The sequence below is a fragment of the Bombyx mori genome, chromosome 6 (genome assembly GCF_030269925.1).
Source record: "Bombyx mori chromosome 6, ASM3026992v2".
NCBI classification, from domain to species: Eukaryota; Metazoa; Arthropoda; class Insecta; order Lepidoptera; family Bombycidae; genus Bombyx; species Bombyx mori.
In genome coordinates, this window is record NC_085112.1 from 6936153 (window position 1) to 6952984 (window position 16832).

Genomic DNA, 16832 nt, shown 5'->3' on the forward strand with positions numbered 1-16832 from the left:
ATATTATAAAAGAAGAACCAAAGTCTGAGGTAAATAAAATGATCTATATCCAGCAGTCAATAAATGTGGCTGACAATGATGATATATTTCAAATAACTTGGATCCAAAAAAAATACCAGCACTCTTCCATATTATAGGGAACAGAATATGCGATGCACCAGCCATAATAAAATACTGCCTTCATTATATTAGATCAGAGTCAGTCATAGCAACTGTAACATATGTATGTATATACCTACGTTAAGTAATTATGTATACGAACGGTGTGGAGTCGCGTCGCGTTGCAGTTGCAGTGTGATTGCGTCAACACCTATGCATCGCTGCATACCTTAAGGTTTTCAATCAATTAAACTTCTTTCCTAACAAAATAGTTTACGCCACTGATGTTCTTCCTAGTGAGCGTAACGCTTTCGCTAAATTTCGATTGACTTTGTCATCAACATGTTGAAGTTAAGTGAATCCAGTTTATTAAACATGTTAAAAATACATGCTACCTCAATGATTAAATTAAGCAAACTATCTATCTTGTTTAGTTTCTTAATAAAAGTATGTTGTACAAAGTAATATGTATGCATTTATTACGATTTTCATCATTTTTATATAAGCTACGATTTACACAATTTTAGTAATGAATATTTAAAGCACGTTACATAAAAGAATAATGAATATTGATTTATGTGCCATATTATTTATATTAAATGCAATCAGTGTGAATATGATAGAAGATAATTTGCGACATATCCCAATACGACAAGTTGTATTAATAAGATGATTGCTTTTTTAGTCTTAAAAAAATAACTAAAAGAATCTAGAAGGGGACTTTCACGCTAATTAAAAATATGCACCCATCATTTCCACTCTTCGAAAACAAGGACAAGTATTTCGTTCCTATTCCGATTTAAAATAGATTTTACGGCTCTATTTATTCTTATTTCACGTAACTTAAGACAATTAAAAATCACCTGATAACCCGCTGCATTCATGACCATGAAGACTTTAAGAGAACACGGCCTTTCAAGTTCTTATACATAGATAATCTCACTAAAATGTGTCAAATGTTTATCACGCTACAATATTATAGTTTTCTATTTACGCTACTGTATTAGATATTAGCCGTTTTATCTTCTGGGATATGTGGTGCCAATGCGTTTACTGAGACCTTTTTGCCACGTACCATCCGGATCGAGAAAGAACTGCCCGCCACGATGTTTCCCGAGCACTGGGATATGTCCTTCTTCAAACAAGGCTTGCGATGAGTACTCAGCGGTAGACATCGTTTTCGCTAAGCCCCTGGTATTGCTGACGCCCATAGCGATGGTAACCACTTACCTTCAAGTGTACCTTACGCTCGTCTGCTTGTAAAGGCCATAAAAACACTTACATATTATGTTCTTATATTATTGCTGTAGATGAGCAAATGAGTGAAAATTATAGGAAAGTAATAGCAATCCTATGTTTCAAGCCTGAACGCGTGACTCTGCTTTGTTACAGAAACTAATCGAGTAGTGGTACTAACCTATCTGTGCAAAATCATAGGATACCGATCAATAGGGTATTGTGAGTAATCCGTGATCAGGGTATGTCGTTAATGTAATAGCAGAAAAGTAGCGGAGGGAGAGCGAAGCCTTGTAAGCCAAGATTTTATACGGGAAAATATGGATTCCCTCTACTCGATACCGAAACGAACAGTTCAACAAGAAATCTCGTATGGTAAGCAGTTTGTCTGGCACTTCCATGCCCTATAGTTTGTAAATTAAACCGTAGTGCCAGACTTTGTCGAACGTCTTCGCAATATCGAAGAAGAGGGCTCCCGTGGGGACTGGTCTAGGTTTATTTAGTCCAGTAGGACATCTTAATAAAGATGTGCTCCATTAGGCCGAGCATTATTGAATGCCCGAGTGTTTGGCCGTTTGAGGTGATAAAGTCCCAGAGGCGTTTACTAATCAGTTTGCCTATCGTTGGAATAAGGCTAATCGTGCTGCTAATTGGGTAGCTTATGGGTTCGTTTTTACGTTTTCCAGGTTTGTGTATGCCCATAACGTCCGCTTCTTTCCACACCCCGGAAAAGATGCAGTAAGTTTCTTGTTTGCATGACCGTTAATATTCAAATTCAAATTTTCAATCAACATAGAAAAGATTAATTTAAAACATTATATTTTTACACATGTAGCGATTGCCATAATCCATTACGCAATGTGTACACCACAAAAAAAATGGAGACCGCATCAGCATCTACATGATATATTTACCAACCGTAAAATAGAGGCTATGGACACTAAAGCTATTTAAAAAAAAGAGAGACGATGACAAAACCATAAAGTATTGCTACTTTCAAAAATATTAACAGTTGTTGCAAAATATTTGCCAAAGTGTTTTAGGATGAGAACTTACGCTTATCAATAGTAGTATGAGTTTAACAGTTTTAATAACCAATAATAGTATGAGAACATATAAACCATAAACTATTACTACTTTCAAAAATATTAACAGTAGTTACGAAATATTTGCCAAAGTTTTTTAGGATGAGAACTTACACTTATCAATTGTAGTATCAATTTAACATTTTTAATAAGCAATAATACTATGAGAAGAATGCAAGAATAACAATAATTATTTACACTTGTAAATAATTTTCAAAAATGTTAAGACAATAGAGACTTCGATAACTCTTTATGAAGCTAGCGAGGTACAGAGATATATAGGTTGTGGACTACCATAACGTAAGAGGCAAATAATGCTCATTAGTTAAGAGCTGAACTGAGGGAGTGCTTATAGGAATTAAATAATATAGTAATAATAACAAAATAATAAGTGCGGACAAGTCGCACACAGTTATTTGATTCCGTAGGATTCCATGTACTAAGGGAACCAGAGACTGTTATACACACGTATCTAGGTTTAAATAGATACATAATAACTATATACGTATTGATATTGGAATGGTGTGTATTTGCACGATTATTTTTTTCACGATATGAGAATCGAATCCGTCCTGGATTCCTGCCTTGCAAACAGAGGCACTAATTACTGCACCATTGAGCCTCTGTCAATTGTCTGAGATATTCTCTTTTGTTATCTCGTTTTTACTATCGCACCGTCCGCCACCGTAGCAGAGTTCATCTATTCTACCTACACCATTGCGTTCATCCAAAGTGCATATCGAGAGATCATTTTCGCCATGCGCCATGAACTTCGTAATTTTTCCTGAGCGTTTTGACATAACCTTCAACAAAGGATATTTGCGGAGATTGGTCAAAGGCAGCGACTTGACTCTGACTCTAAGCATGAGCTACGGTAACCAAAACTATAAGAACCTGCGGCCCGTTTGTCTACAAAGGCAAAAAAAAATCCGATAGTGAACAATTTTCTGTATTCCAGGAGACTCGGGTATCCGATAATTTTTAATAGCTATAATACATTGCGTGTATGGAAATCAAAAACAGCGCTTTTCGGATCTAAGTTCGTGAAATAAAAAGAAAAACAGACGTTCAAAAAGGAAAATTTATAAATTTCGCATTTTTTGCAATTAAATGTTTTAGATTAAAAATACACTTGAACTAAACTGGATTTCCGAACATTTTACTATACAAACATGAATATTTACCTTTTAATCCAAACATTACACCTACTAATTAATACTAAGGTATTTACCGAGAAACAAAAATCATATTTACCATTAAAATTCGACTTAACAACAATAATTAAGCTACTCTATAGTAGATAGGAACATTGTACTGGCGGTAGGACCTCTTGTGAGTCCGCGCGGGTAGCTACCACCACCCTGCCTATTTCTGCCGTGAAACAGTAATGCGTTTCGGTTTGAAGAACGGGGCCAGCCGTTGTAACTATACTTGCGACCTTAGAACTTATATCTCAAGGTGGGTACGCATTTACGTTGTAGATGTCTATGGGCTCCAGTTACCACTTAACACCAGGTGGGCTGTGAGCTCGTCCACCCATCTAAGCAATAAATAAATAAAAAATTGAACATAAATTTAAGTACACATATAGAATGCTTCTAAATGAACGAGACCTTAGCACAAAAACAATTATGCGCGCAACAGCCACCCGTATCTAAATAACTATGCTGTTATTACGTTATATCTGGGTTTTTTTCACACAAAGACATTGGCATTGAGTTCAGTTTAGTTTTAAACAGCCTTTCCGATATCTAAGGTCACGACAAAAAAAAATTATAACCTATGTATTTAAAATCAGGATTCCGCTTATACGTTAACAATATTTCGAATTAGTAATGAATGGCTCCATCAACTATCGTAATTTTATGAGGCATATCAATGAATTGACGTGCTTCGCATGCACGGTTATCGCCGTCCTTTCCCTTAAAAATATAGCAATAGCTATAAGAAATAAGAAATTGAGATAAATTAGATACTTAAGTGTAACTTTAAATTTTAATACAGACAGAATTTTTTTAATTAGTTATTATTTCTTTGACCGGATACATTCAATCTTAATTTTAATTTAAAGTAAAATACACTTTCTATTTAAATAATGAGCGTGTTTGGAACTTACCGATGAGGGAGAATAAAGATAGATGACATTTCACTGCCATTGTGAAAGTGATAAAAATATTAATGTTTTATATAAACTTAATTCAACATTTGCCCTACACTGGCACAGACGCATGTACGACCGAACTCGCGCGTGTTTCTTGCGCGCTTCGCGTAATAAATGACGGTCAACGTTGAACAACAGAAAGCTGAAACGTGCATGCAAGACCAGCGGTTGCAGACCGCAACGCAAACAGACCTTTGTATATACATATGCGACTTTACCTATACAACGCACAAAACTCGCACTATGGCAAATTAACAACGAAAATTTTCCCACGAGTGCCACTTGCGACAAAGAATTTTAACAATCTATGGCCTTAAGATGAAACGCATGTGTCAAGAAATTCGAAGGGCAGGCTTTGATAAATTATAATGCACTTCCTTCCTCAGATCATTCCGAAATTTGAATGGGATTGTCAGGAAAATCTACTCAACGATTCAAACAGTAACAAAGCCTATGCCCCTATATTGATATTATTTTGTTTTACTTATGAAACATGTGTTAAGGAAGTTTTAAATATTATTTTAGAGAATAGCAAAAAACAGGGCAATTTTCAAAATTCACCTTCAAAGAATATTACATAAAAACAAAATAATATTATAGATATTTAATATCAACATTATTATAAAAATATTTGCTTTAAATGTCATACGGTGCTTTTAGGTACCTCAAGCACCAGTCACGGTTCTCGTCGAACCCGTCGCTTACAACGAAGGGTTCGGCGAGTAAATTAACCCACAGACACAGCCTACTAAGTTTCTCGCCAAATCTTCTCAGTGAGTCGCTTTTCCGATCCGGTGCTAGATTCTGCAAAGCACTGCTGTTGCTAGGGTTCTTGTTAGCAACGTCCACAGGTTAGAGTCCCGCGAGCTCACCTACTCGCCCGGTAAATCTAGTATAAACCCTCGATGTCACTAGAATAGATAAGAAAAAAATAGTGTTGCGAGCGAGAAACGCAGGTAAAAATATAAAATCATGTTTAATTTACCAATTTATTTATTTTTGGGTCTGCACGTAATTAAATAGTATAATCAACGATTAATGGTTTGGCGACATTAATATTTGACAGGAATGTTTACTGTTCTGAGCAGTGAGCCAACGAAAGTCAGGCCTTGTGGCTATTGCATCACGAAAACGTACTTGAGCACTATGCGATTTCTTCCTAAAATCTTTATTTTGATAATACACATGTAAAAGTGATCGAACTTATTTATTGATTAGCCAACCTTATTTTTGTCCCGATTTGGCTGACACCTGAATATTTCTGTTCTTCAAAATTAAAATCTGATTTACTCAAATGCTACTTTTTTTTCTCTAGATGTGGAGACGAACTCTGTATCTAGTTGTTATTAAAATTGTACACGCTACTGAATACGCGTGAAGCATCTTAACTACGTACTTAGCATCGAATGCATATTGTCAACGTTTTAGGAACCGGACCGTGGGACTATTACTTAATTATACAATAGTACATGGGATTTTGACAAAATCTAAAAAATGTAATATTGTTAACAGTACTTAGAAGAGTTTACGATTTTAACACCAAGTCCTTTTACCCTTTGACTGCCATATAGGTTACCGGTGGTCTATTTGGCGCACTAAAACAAAATATGTCGATTTCTGTTACTAAAACGCCAGAATATCAAGTAGACTCTGGTTCAGACTAATTCGAAGATATTGAGAATGAAGATATACCTAAGAGACCTATAAGACATACATTAAAAACAAAAGAAGGCAAAGTCAGGCAATCCAGGCGCCTTTCCCAGACTAGAGGACAACGCAAAGCCGACATCGCCCGAAGCATGTAATATCGGATCCCTGGATCCACTCTCGGTGCTTTTAAGCTCATCAAGCACCGGTCACCGTCCTTCTAGATCATGACGAAGAGTTCGACGAGCGAACTACCCTATAAACACAACCCACCGAGTTTCTTACCGGATCTTCACAGTGAGTTGAACTTCCAGTCCGATGGTAGACTCTGCCAAGCACTCCTTTTGTTAGGACTAGTGTTAGTAAGTTCCCTCAAGTTGAGCCCGTGATATCATGCACCCGTCCGCGCATAGCTCGAATAGCCCTATAAGCTAAAGGCGAACAAGTGAGGAAAATAGTACTAAAACTGTGCTGCCTATTTCAACGACCAAAGAGTCATCCCGATTTTAATGATACGATAACCGTATATTATGAAATACAATATTTTTTTTATTATTGCTTAGATGGGTAGACGAGCTCACAGCCTACCTGGTGTTTAGTGGTTACTGCAGCCCATAGACATTTACAACGTAAATTCGACACCCGCCTTGAGATGTAAGTTCTAAGGTCTCAATATAGTTACAACGGCTGCCCCTCTTCAAGCCGGTCAGCCATGAGCTCGTCCACTCACATTGGATGGGGACGTGTCAGATCAGGAAGCTCAAATAATTACGATGGATCTAATGAAGTTTCTAAAGGTATTTTGTATATATTTTGCGGTGGAACTTTTTATTGTAGGTTACAACTACTAAATAAGTTTTGAGAGTTTTCGGCTCTGTTTTCTATAAGAATTAGTCGTGTTTGTAATTATTACTAGTGCGATTCAGGTTCCCAATCAGTGCAGATACTTTTATCTACAATTCTATTTTATGTTAGATTAAACATTTATCAATTTGACTGTTAAAGCCGCCGATTTCAATGTTAGTTGAGTTGTCATCTTAGAAGAGAAACATTGGTATTTGAAACACGACAGGCGTTTTATTTAATGATCAATTTTTTTAAATGTCATCACATTCGATCCGATATTACTGAACAACCAGTGCATATATCTATATGTTACTATTTTAATATATAGTATTTTCTCTATATTACTTTCCCAGACAACTGTTTATTTTTTTCTTATAACTGTGAAACGTGGTACTTTGTGGCTAATATAATAAAAACTTATTGTTATGGTAACTAAACGCTAATTAGCTTTGGATGTCATACACGTTGAAAGATCATTAGGGAACACTGGAGCACATCTTCTACATTAAACATTCATCTTCACGTACCTGTTTGTGTAGATTTATGTATGGACAGTTCCCTGCAACAAATATTGCAAATCAACCTTTACAAAGGACATACGGCTAATTTCAGCTTCTTAGGGCGTAATTTCTGTCACTCACTGCCTATGTGACGTTTGTCAGTCGTTTACGTACAATAGTGTCTTAATAGCCTTAATAGATATCGAACTATTTATGTTCTGCGATGCCGTAAATAGCAAATCGTCTCTTTACAAATTTCAATGTGCAATTTTTATCCCCGGTTACTCTATTATGTATGACCGTCAATAACATCAGCCTACAGCTGTAGATAATAGGCATCTTCCAGTTTTTTTAACTGATTTAAGTAATTGTAAGAGGTCCGGTGCATTCGTGCTGAGCGATGCACCGGTGTTCGAATCCCAGGCAGGTACCAATTTTTCTAATGAAATACGTACTCAACAAATGTTCACGATTAACTTCCACGATGAAGGAATAACATCGTGTAATAAAAATCAAACCCGCAAAATTATAATTTGCGTAATTACTGGTAGGACGTCTTGTGAGTCCGCGCGGGTAGGTACCACCACCCTGTCTATTTCTGCCGTGAAGCTGTTATGCGTTTCGGCTTGAAGGGTGAGGCAGCCGTTGTAACTATACTTGAGACATTAGAACTTATATCTCAAAGTGGATGGCGCATTTACGTCGTAGATGTCTATGAGCTCCAGTAACCACTTAACACCAGGTGGGCTTTGAACTCGTCCACTACACCATCTAAGCAATAAAATAATTTAAAAAAAACTAAACAGTTAAACCCGCAATGATATACAGAAGCTGGTCATTCAGAGGTACACTCTCGAAGAGTGGATCAGAGGAGCTTATAAATATGCTCTATTAAATTTATTAATATTTTAAATTCATAAACATAACAATAACAATAAAACATAAACATCCTGGGATCCAATCCCGGGATTCTCTTCATCTTGAATATGAAACACCACGTCGTTTGAAAACTAAGTTCTATCTAGAGCCACTTACTGCTATAAAGCTCTGAATGAACTGCATAGCTCTATAATTATGTAAATTTTAAAAACATCCCATATTGATTAGTCGTAATGCCATAGACAGTTGTTAGTGGTTCCCGTATTCCAAAAAAACTATATGATTTGCAATTTCCTTTGAGTCAAACATTTTAATAAGTTGGTAATTAATAATAGAGGCATGGCTTCGAACAGTTTTGAGTGATATTTGTGTTGTGTGTTTGTGAATATGTGCATGTTAATTTAAAATTTTGTTCAATCTCAACGGTAATTTGTGACTACACATTAGAATAAACAGGTATGTGACCTTGATATTCTAGAACTATTAATTGCCGTTTATCTGTGGTCTGGGTGTGTAGTAGGTATCTATTTAAACTAGGACTATCTCATCTCTTTCCGTGTGTATCGCAAAAAATTATTAAAGGATTCACTTGATAGTGAACAGCAGCGTCCGGGTTGTTATACCACCACATTGTGACCACCAAACGGCTACCAGCAGAGTGAAGCATATTGGGAGCCTGCATGGGTGGGCTCACCATCTTGACTACTTCCATATACTTCGCATTATACGTTCAGGTAGAGTGGAGAAGATAGCCTTGTACCAAAACAATTAAGACATCAAAGTTATGTCACAAGTTGGGCAGTGGCATTCACATTGTAGTGTCGTCTATTTTCTTCTATATTAGCGTAACATTAGAGGAGCTCTCGGCCCTTTGACTCTCAACTTTAAATCCATACTGTTGATTACAAAAGAAGACTACAGATCTTATCTCATAAGCCTTTTAGAGTGAAACATACAATTACAAAGGTTTTATTTATATAATTAATTATAAAAGTCATATTGTTAGTATTTACAAGAAAATTTCATCAACAAGCTTTTTATCTATCAACCTGTGCGGCTTAGGCCGGTTCTGTTTCCTTTTACGACGATACAGTCTTGCATTCAAAGGGTACAGTGCTGGGGAGAGCGCACATCGAACGTTAAACCACCAGTCGCAGGAAGCAACGCCTTGGGAGAACACCGTACCGTTGGGGCAGAGAAACGATGCTTGACGGCCATCGATGTCACAGTAATGCCACGCTGCAATAAGAAAATTTTATGTTAATTAAAAACGCCTCAAAGATACAAACCAAAATTATGGTTCGATAATTTTTCTGCTCTGTAACGTAAGGCGTATGAATAAAATATGCAATAACGATCAAAAGCAACATTAGTTAAACATCTGTGATCTGAAATATATCTTTGACAAACTCTGATATTTAAATAAAGATTTTTGAGACTTAGAATATTTTTCCAAAAGTGTTATTTTTTCATATCTTGGTTAGGTTTCAGCTCGGATGTCAGAAAGAAACCATCACTTATGAAAAGCACAGCATGAATTTTTCATAATTTCATAATTTTAATATGTATTATGGATTGCTACTACTGCTCTACTTCATATTTTGGGAACAGAAATGAATATTTAGCGTAAAACTGCTTTTCTATTATTAAATAAATATTTTGAGATCACGAAATCTTCCTCCCTTTTTGGTTATTACCTATATATTTTATTAAATTCCTACCCACTAAAACTCTTCGGATTTCCTTTTAGGTACATTTATTACTTTTGTCTCTAGCATTAATCTTTTTATTTATTTATTTTTTATTGCCTAGATATGTGGACGAGCTCACAGTCCACCTGGTGTTAAGTGGTTACTGGAACCCATAGACATCTACAACGTAAATGCGCCACACACCTTGAGATATAAGTTCTAAGGTCTCAGTATAGTTACAACGGCTGCCCCACCCTTCAAACCGAAACGCATTACTGCTTCACGGCAGAAATAGGCGAGGCGATGGTACCTACCCGTGCGGACTCACAAGAGGTCCTACCACCAGTATAAAATATAATCTTGTTGGCGAATATCATTGTGAATCCAAAACAACCCTTATAGAACAATTTTACTAAAAAATCCATTATCGCAATCCATGATTAAAAAATCTTTTATTTCTAGAAATCTTCCAATAATATCAGAACTTCTAGCTTATATCTAATTTATAGACGCCTTAATCTTGTATTTATTTTAAAATTCGAGCACAACATTTGAAGTTTTATAACCAAAATTGTTGTGTCAAATAATAATGGAATAATAATAATCTACTGTTTAATAATTTATTTATGGTGTTTGTAATATTTTAATGACCTGGATTTGTGGATCTGGAATTTGGATTGTAGATCATTGATATAATATTCACTCACATTACGTTCCGTTATTCGCAAAGAAAGCATATTTTGTTTGTTTGAATTAGGGCTTCATATTCACAATCAGTGTGCTTAGTGCGAGTTTTGTAACGTTCTCGATAGTGAGCCAGTTTGCTCAAATTTGTATGCAATGGGAACAGCGCCCCTAGCGGCAAACGTACCCGGTGTTATTTTGTGAGTGCGAGTTCATATTAACGTTGTGATCTCGTAACCGAGTAATTTTACCGAAATGAGTACCACGAATGACATTTGTGCGAGTGCGTGTTACAAATTAGTGGATTTTAACGTTTCGATCGAGTATTTCTTTAGTAGTTCTATTTTTCCAACTACAGAGGCAAAAGTATCATGCCATAGAGCCTAATCTTTTTTTATGAAAAATGATAATATGGAGTGAAATGGATTTGATTAATTGATTGGCATGGAATGAAGTGCAGTGAGATCAGATGATATGGGATAAAATATAATCTCTGTAAAATGCTGATTATTTACTGAGATTTATTTCAGTGGACTTTTTCGAAGACTTCGAGAAGCTACGTCCAGCGGTTTTGTTTAATTTTTTTACATTTTCGCACTTTCACAGATACTTAACAGTTAATAAACCAACGTTATTTTGTTATTGCATAGATGGGTGGACGAGCTCCCGGCCCACCTAATCTTAAGTGGTTACCGGAGCCCATAGACATCTACAACGCAAATGCCGCCTCCCACCTTGAGATATTAGTTCTAAGGTCTCAGTATAGTTACAACGGTTGTCCCACCCTTCAAACCGAAACGCATTACTGCTTCACGGCAAAAATAGGCAGGGTGGTGATACCTACCCGTGCGGACTCACAAGACGTCCTGCCACCAGTAATTACGCAAATTAATTTTGCGGTTTTGATTTTTATTACATGCTATTTCTTTACAGTGAAAGTCAATCGTAAAAATTTGATAAGTACGTATTTCATTAGAAAAATTGATACCCGCCGGCGGGATTAGAACACCGGTGCATCGCAAGTTACGAATACACCGGACGCCTTAACCTTTAGGCCAGGACGATCTCAAAATTACACTTATACACAAAGAAATATTAAATACGCATTAACTAAGAAACATTAAATAGACAAAATAAAACAATTCACACAATTTAGCTCCTCGCGGTCCCTCCAAAATGTCTTTTCATCTTTTTTTCCTAGTTGTTCAATTGTAAATAAATAAATCAAAATCAAATCGAGTTAACGTTCTATACGGTGAAAAATGACAAATTGTGAGTGTGAGTTGAGATATGCTACTCGATTCGCAGGGCGTTTATTCACCGAGAGCAGCAATAATATTATTTCTCGTATATTGGTAACACGTGGTGTTTTGGCATTAGACCGTCTAAATGAAATACAATGCATTTTAACAGTATTTTAATGGGAACCGCCTACTTTCAAAATTATTCGGGTAATGTCACGTGTTCAATACTATTTTGTGCTTTTAGAATTAAAGTGGCTCAACCCAAAATTCTTATTTTCTGGTAAACTTCAATATTGTAATACAATAATTGTATTTTTTTTAGTTTTTCGGTTTAAACACTTTAAGACATGCCATTTTATTTGAAAAAGGCAGAAAGAGTACTTTGTCCTTTTCTAGACTAAAAGAGACTGTTTAATTTTATAAGCTGATAGAATAATATAGAATAGAATAATAGGATACCATCTAATCGTCACATTGGAAAAAGGTATGGCTTTATCATTTTATCATTTAAATTATTTTTTATTGCACTTATAAAACTAATTTAATTTACAATAATAATATGTAACTATATCTATACTAATCCGTACTTGTCAAAATCCTCATAAATTGTCAATATTCTTAATAAAATTCCTATTAATAATATACAAGTGCAAATGTTGAGCTGCTTGCCAGAAATGATATAATAGTGCTTTGTTTTTTTGTTGTTTCCTTGTAGGCTGCCTGTAATAATCTAAATCTGTGTGAAAGGCAATAAATGATTTTATTATTATCTACTAATGGTAGTCCAGTGGTCGAAATTAGACCATAATTTATTTAAATTTTAAGTTTGAACATTATTATAGTTCTATTGTCACCTTTCTATTATCATCATTTCTATAATAATCATTGCTCTATGTCACTAAGGCTACATTATAGAAAAATAAAATTAAAGACAAAAAATATTAATCTATTCTCAATTTGACCACAGATTGATAAATCAATAAACAAAAAAAGTATAAATGCATGTGTGTGTGTGTGTGTGTGTCAAATATATGGTATTGTGTGTAAGGTTTTTTTATTGATTTAGTTTATTTTTTATTGTTTATGCACTATTAAAAAAAAGATATTAGCAATCTGCACTACTTTTCTATATTCTCTATAAGTGTGGGAAATTTCATACTTCTCCGTCCGCGCAATTTTCGTAAAAAGGGGTACAACATTTTTGCTTCACGTATTATTTAAAATGTAGGTTCTTAATAATAATACATAAGTGTTTTGAAATATAAAACTAATCTTAATTTTTTTAGTTATACCACTTCCATTCTAAGGGTGCTATTTCGTAAACAAACTTTGCCGTAATGGCGTAACCTTTAAAATACACGAAAACTGCCCAGCATAAACATAATTTTTTAGTAAGTTTAATAGAAGTATTAGAATTAGAAGTTTATTATAGAATTTATTTAATTGTAATTACATATTTAGACATAGGTACTTAATATAATTAATCTTGGAATAGGTAATTATTTCAGCTTTTTTTTAATTAAAGAAATTATGTTTTATATAGGTTTAATCATTTACCCGTTGAACGTTTATAAAATGATTGTATTTACGGTAATAGTGTTGATGATCTTCATTAGGTGGCCCAAATATACTAAAATTATTACGAGCATCCATCCTTATTTATAAATGTGTAAAGAAGCAAAATTATTATTACATTGTTCAAATTTCTATATAATTTATAAATATATATCTGTACGTATGTAGTGTAAATATGTGTGTGTGTGTGTGTGCGCGTGCGTGTGTGTGTGTGTATGTGCGCGTGTGTTTTTGTGTATGTATATTTCATATATATTTCAATAGATAGGTACACAGTGTGCAATTCATTTCGAAATTATTCTTGCCCATTTAATGGTTGTCTGGAAGAGATCACTCTTAGCGATAAGACCAAGAATTGTACTAAATTTTTTTATTAATATTTTTCGCAATATTTATTCATTTTCTGTACAATAAAGAACAACTCTCTAAAAAAAGCAATGATTTAATAAGAATTAAATGAAAAAGCAAATAATTAATATGTATTTACAACTACCTAGACGTCTATAAAATTTTCTAACCGAAAAAATATATGTGTATAAACCATTAGAATAGATAAAACCTTAAAAAACAACATTATTATTAAAAAGGAAAGAAAAAAATCTTGATATTGTATTGGTTTCACGGCAAAATTTTTAGTGACTACTTAACTTGCTTGAAAGTGAAGAAATACGCTCAAAATCCATTAATTTGCAACTCGCACTCGCACATACAATAATCGAGAGGCTCACTTCGGTAAAGCTATTCGATACATGAGACAGCAACATAAACAAACCTTCTCTCTCCCACAAAATGAGATTCATAAGCTTACCACTAGGTGGCACTGATACAACCTCACACAAATTAAACATAACATTAGCATCGACTGAGTAATTACAAAAACTCGCACTAAGCACAGGTACATTACCCATTACCCGACTAATTATAAATATCGTTAGAAAGCTTGGCATTTCAATTAAACGCCTTAAAAAAAACCTTGCGTGCTACCAATATAAAAGAAAAAAAATATCGCTTCTCAAGATGAATAAACGTCCTGCAAATCGAGTAACTCGCACTCAGAGCTCCGCACGTTTCACCGTGAAGAGCGTACACTCGATGCGAGTCATTCGATTCGATTTTTGAAACTCGCACTAAGCCTACAGAAAACTTGAAATTATTTTTAACATAACTGACCATAATATTTTGACTATTAAAATTCATCTCTGTTGAAATCTATCTATAACAATAAAATAAACGTACTGTGACTCAGATTATGTATATTATTGTATACAATAGTTATAAACAATAGTATAAAAAGGTATAAATCGTTTATGTATAACATTTAAGCCGGTTTATAAGATTTAATCAAAGCAATTTAATGACGGACCTCACGATTCTGATTCAGAGATTTGAAGACGACCATCTTCCGGGCCATTTTTTATTGTAATTACTTAACCGTCATAGCTTCATAAGGTCACACATAAATCACTATAGCACGGCCAAGGTCTTTCGGATTCGAACACAAATATCTTATACAAGTTCCCACGCATTCGTTGCTTCTTCGATTGTTTTTATCGAGTTGGTTCTAGAAGCTAGGCAGACAAATTACGACTAACCATGTTCTGCGATTATTAGCAAACAGACGCTGTCGCGTGAATGTCGTTGTCCTCCTTAAAATATAATATTAAGAATATATTACCCATCTTGACATATGAGGCCCAAGTAGAAATTGTATAGTATAATGACTCTCCCACCCTTTTTATGCTGCTTCGCGGCATAAAAAGTGTGACATCTTTTAAAATAGTCCGCACGCCTTAGAAACAGTAAGCTCCAGAAAACATGCTTAAACCGATATTCATACCTTGACAGCGAGTTTCCATATCAGCGAAAAACCCTGGATATTGCTGCTCATCACAGTAAAAGTTGGTGTACGGAACAGCTCCTAAAATTGGATAATCGGTACCAGGTTTTCCTGAAAAAGAAATGTTCATCGTTCACAATGTAAATGTATGATCATTTTTCTATAGTTTATAATCTGAAAATGAAATATAACACAAGTTTATGTATTAGATAAAAAAAAACATAAGTTTAACAAAAGGCAATTCATGGAAAATGTTGCAAAATATTTAAATCTCATCAACCTTTGATCACGATTCGCGCGTTGCTTAATGCTCCTTCCCGGCAGTTACTGAGACTAGGAAAGTTCAACTGCAATGGTCACTTTCACTCTGACTTGGGTTAGTAATAAAACTCGATTTAAATAGAAAATTGATACGATGCCATGATAGTATTTTTCAACAAAACATTTACATTAAAAAACCACTTTTTAAGTCACATAACCCTTTTAAACTTAAATTAAATATTTATTATCAACATGTCTCACGTCTACCATGAGTTTGCGCAGACTATTGATTAGATACGTATTTAATATATCGATGATTTTCATATACAAGATCTCGGTTCCAATAAAACGGATACAAATTTGTGACATTTATGCTCCACTTATAATGGTGATCCTGTATCTATTTATATTTCAGAATATCAAAATTATGAAGCATATCCCAAACTATAGTAATTCTATTTTTTTTTTTTGATTTGTCAACTCTCCATATTATGCTAGTAAGTGATTATTTTTCAATTTACAGACTTACGTTAGATATTTTATAGATCCTAGGTCTTATCTATAAATGATAGTAAAATCTAACAGTTTATTGTCGTTTACCAATAATGGCTACCTGGTGTGGCAACACAATCAATAGCTGCGTGCAATCGTAACCTTTAACCCTCATGAATCCGATGCATCTACCTAGATACATCTACGTACTAACAAAACACCAACGGGTACATTGTGACTGGCTTTCCTCTTATTTCTTAAGATTTAAAACTTTATAAAACTACTAGCTGACCCGGCAAACATTGTTTTGCCATATATAAGATTTCTAGGAAATTTCTAGTGAAGAATAAAAAAACCTCATTCAACCAAATAATACCTCATTATAAACAAAAAAAAAATTAACAAAAAAAAAAAAATGTTTGGGGTGGACCACCCTTAACATTTAGGGGGATGAAAAATAGATGTTGTCCGATTCTCCACCCTGGCCGATATGCACGCTAAGATTCAAGAAAATCCGTCGAGCCGTTTCGGAGGAGTTCAACGTGACACGAGAATTTTATATATTGATAATCACTACAATGAATACGAGTGTACA

General features: G+C 34.6%; 1 protein-coding gene across 1 annotated transcript in view; it reads right to left on the reverse strand.

The window, feature by feature from the left end:
* LOC101741926 (uncharacterized) overlaps window positions 1-16832 on the reverse strand; it is a 51051-nt gene that overhangs the window by 15479 nt on the left and 18740 nt on the right. The window contains exons 3-5 of the mRNA XM_021350896.3: window positions 15485-15595; window positions 9503-9692; window positions 7602-7633 (exon numbers count right to left, since the gene is read on the reverse strand). Of these exons, the coding sequence (XP_021206571.2) occupies window positions 7602-7633; window positions 9503-9692; window positions 15485-15595 (333 nt within the window). The remainder of the gene's footprint in view (window positions 1-7601; window positions 7634-9502; window positions 9693-15484; window positions 15596-16832) is intronic.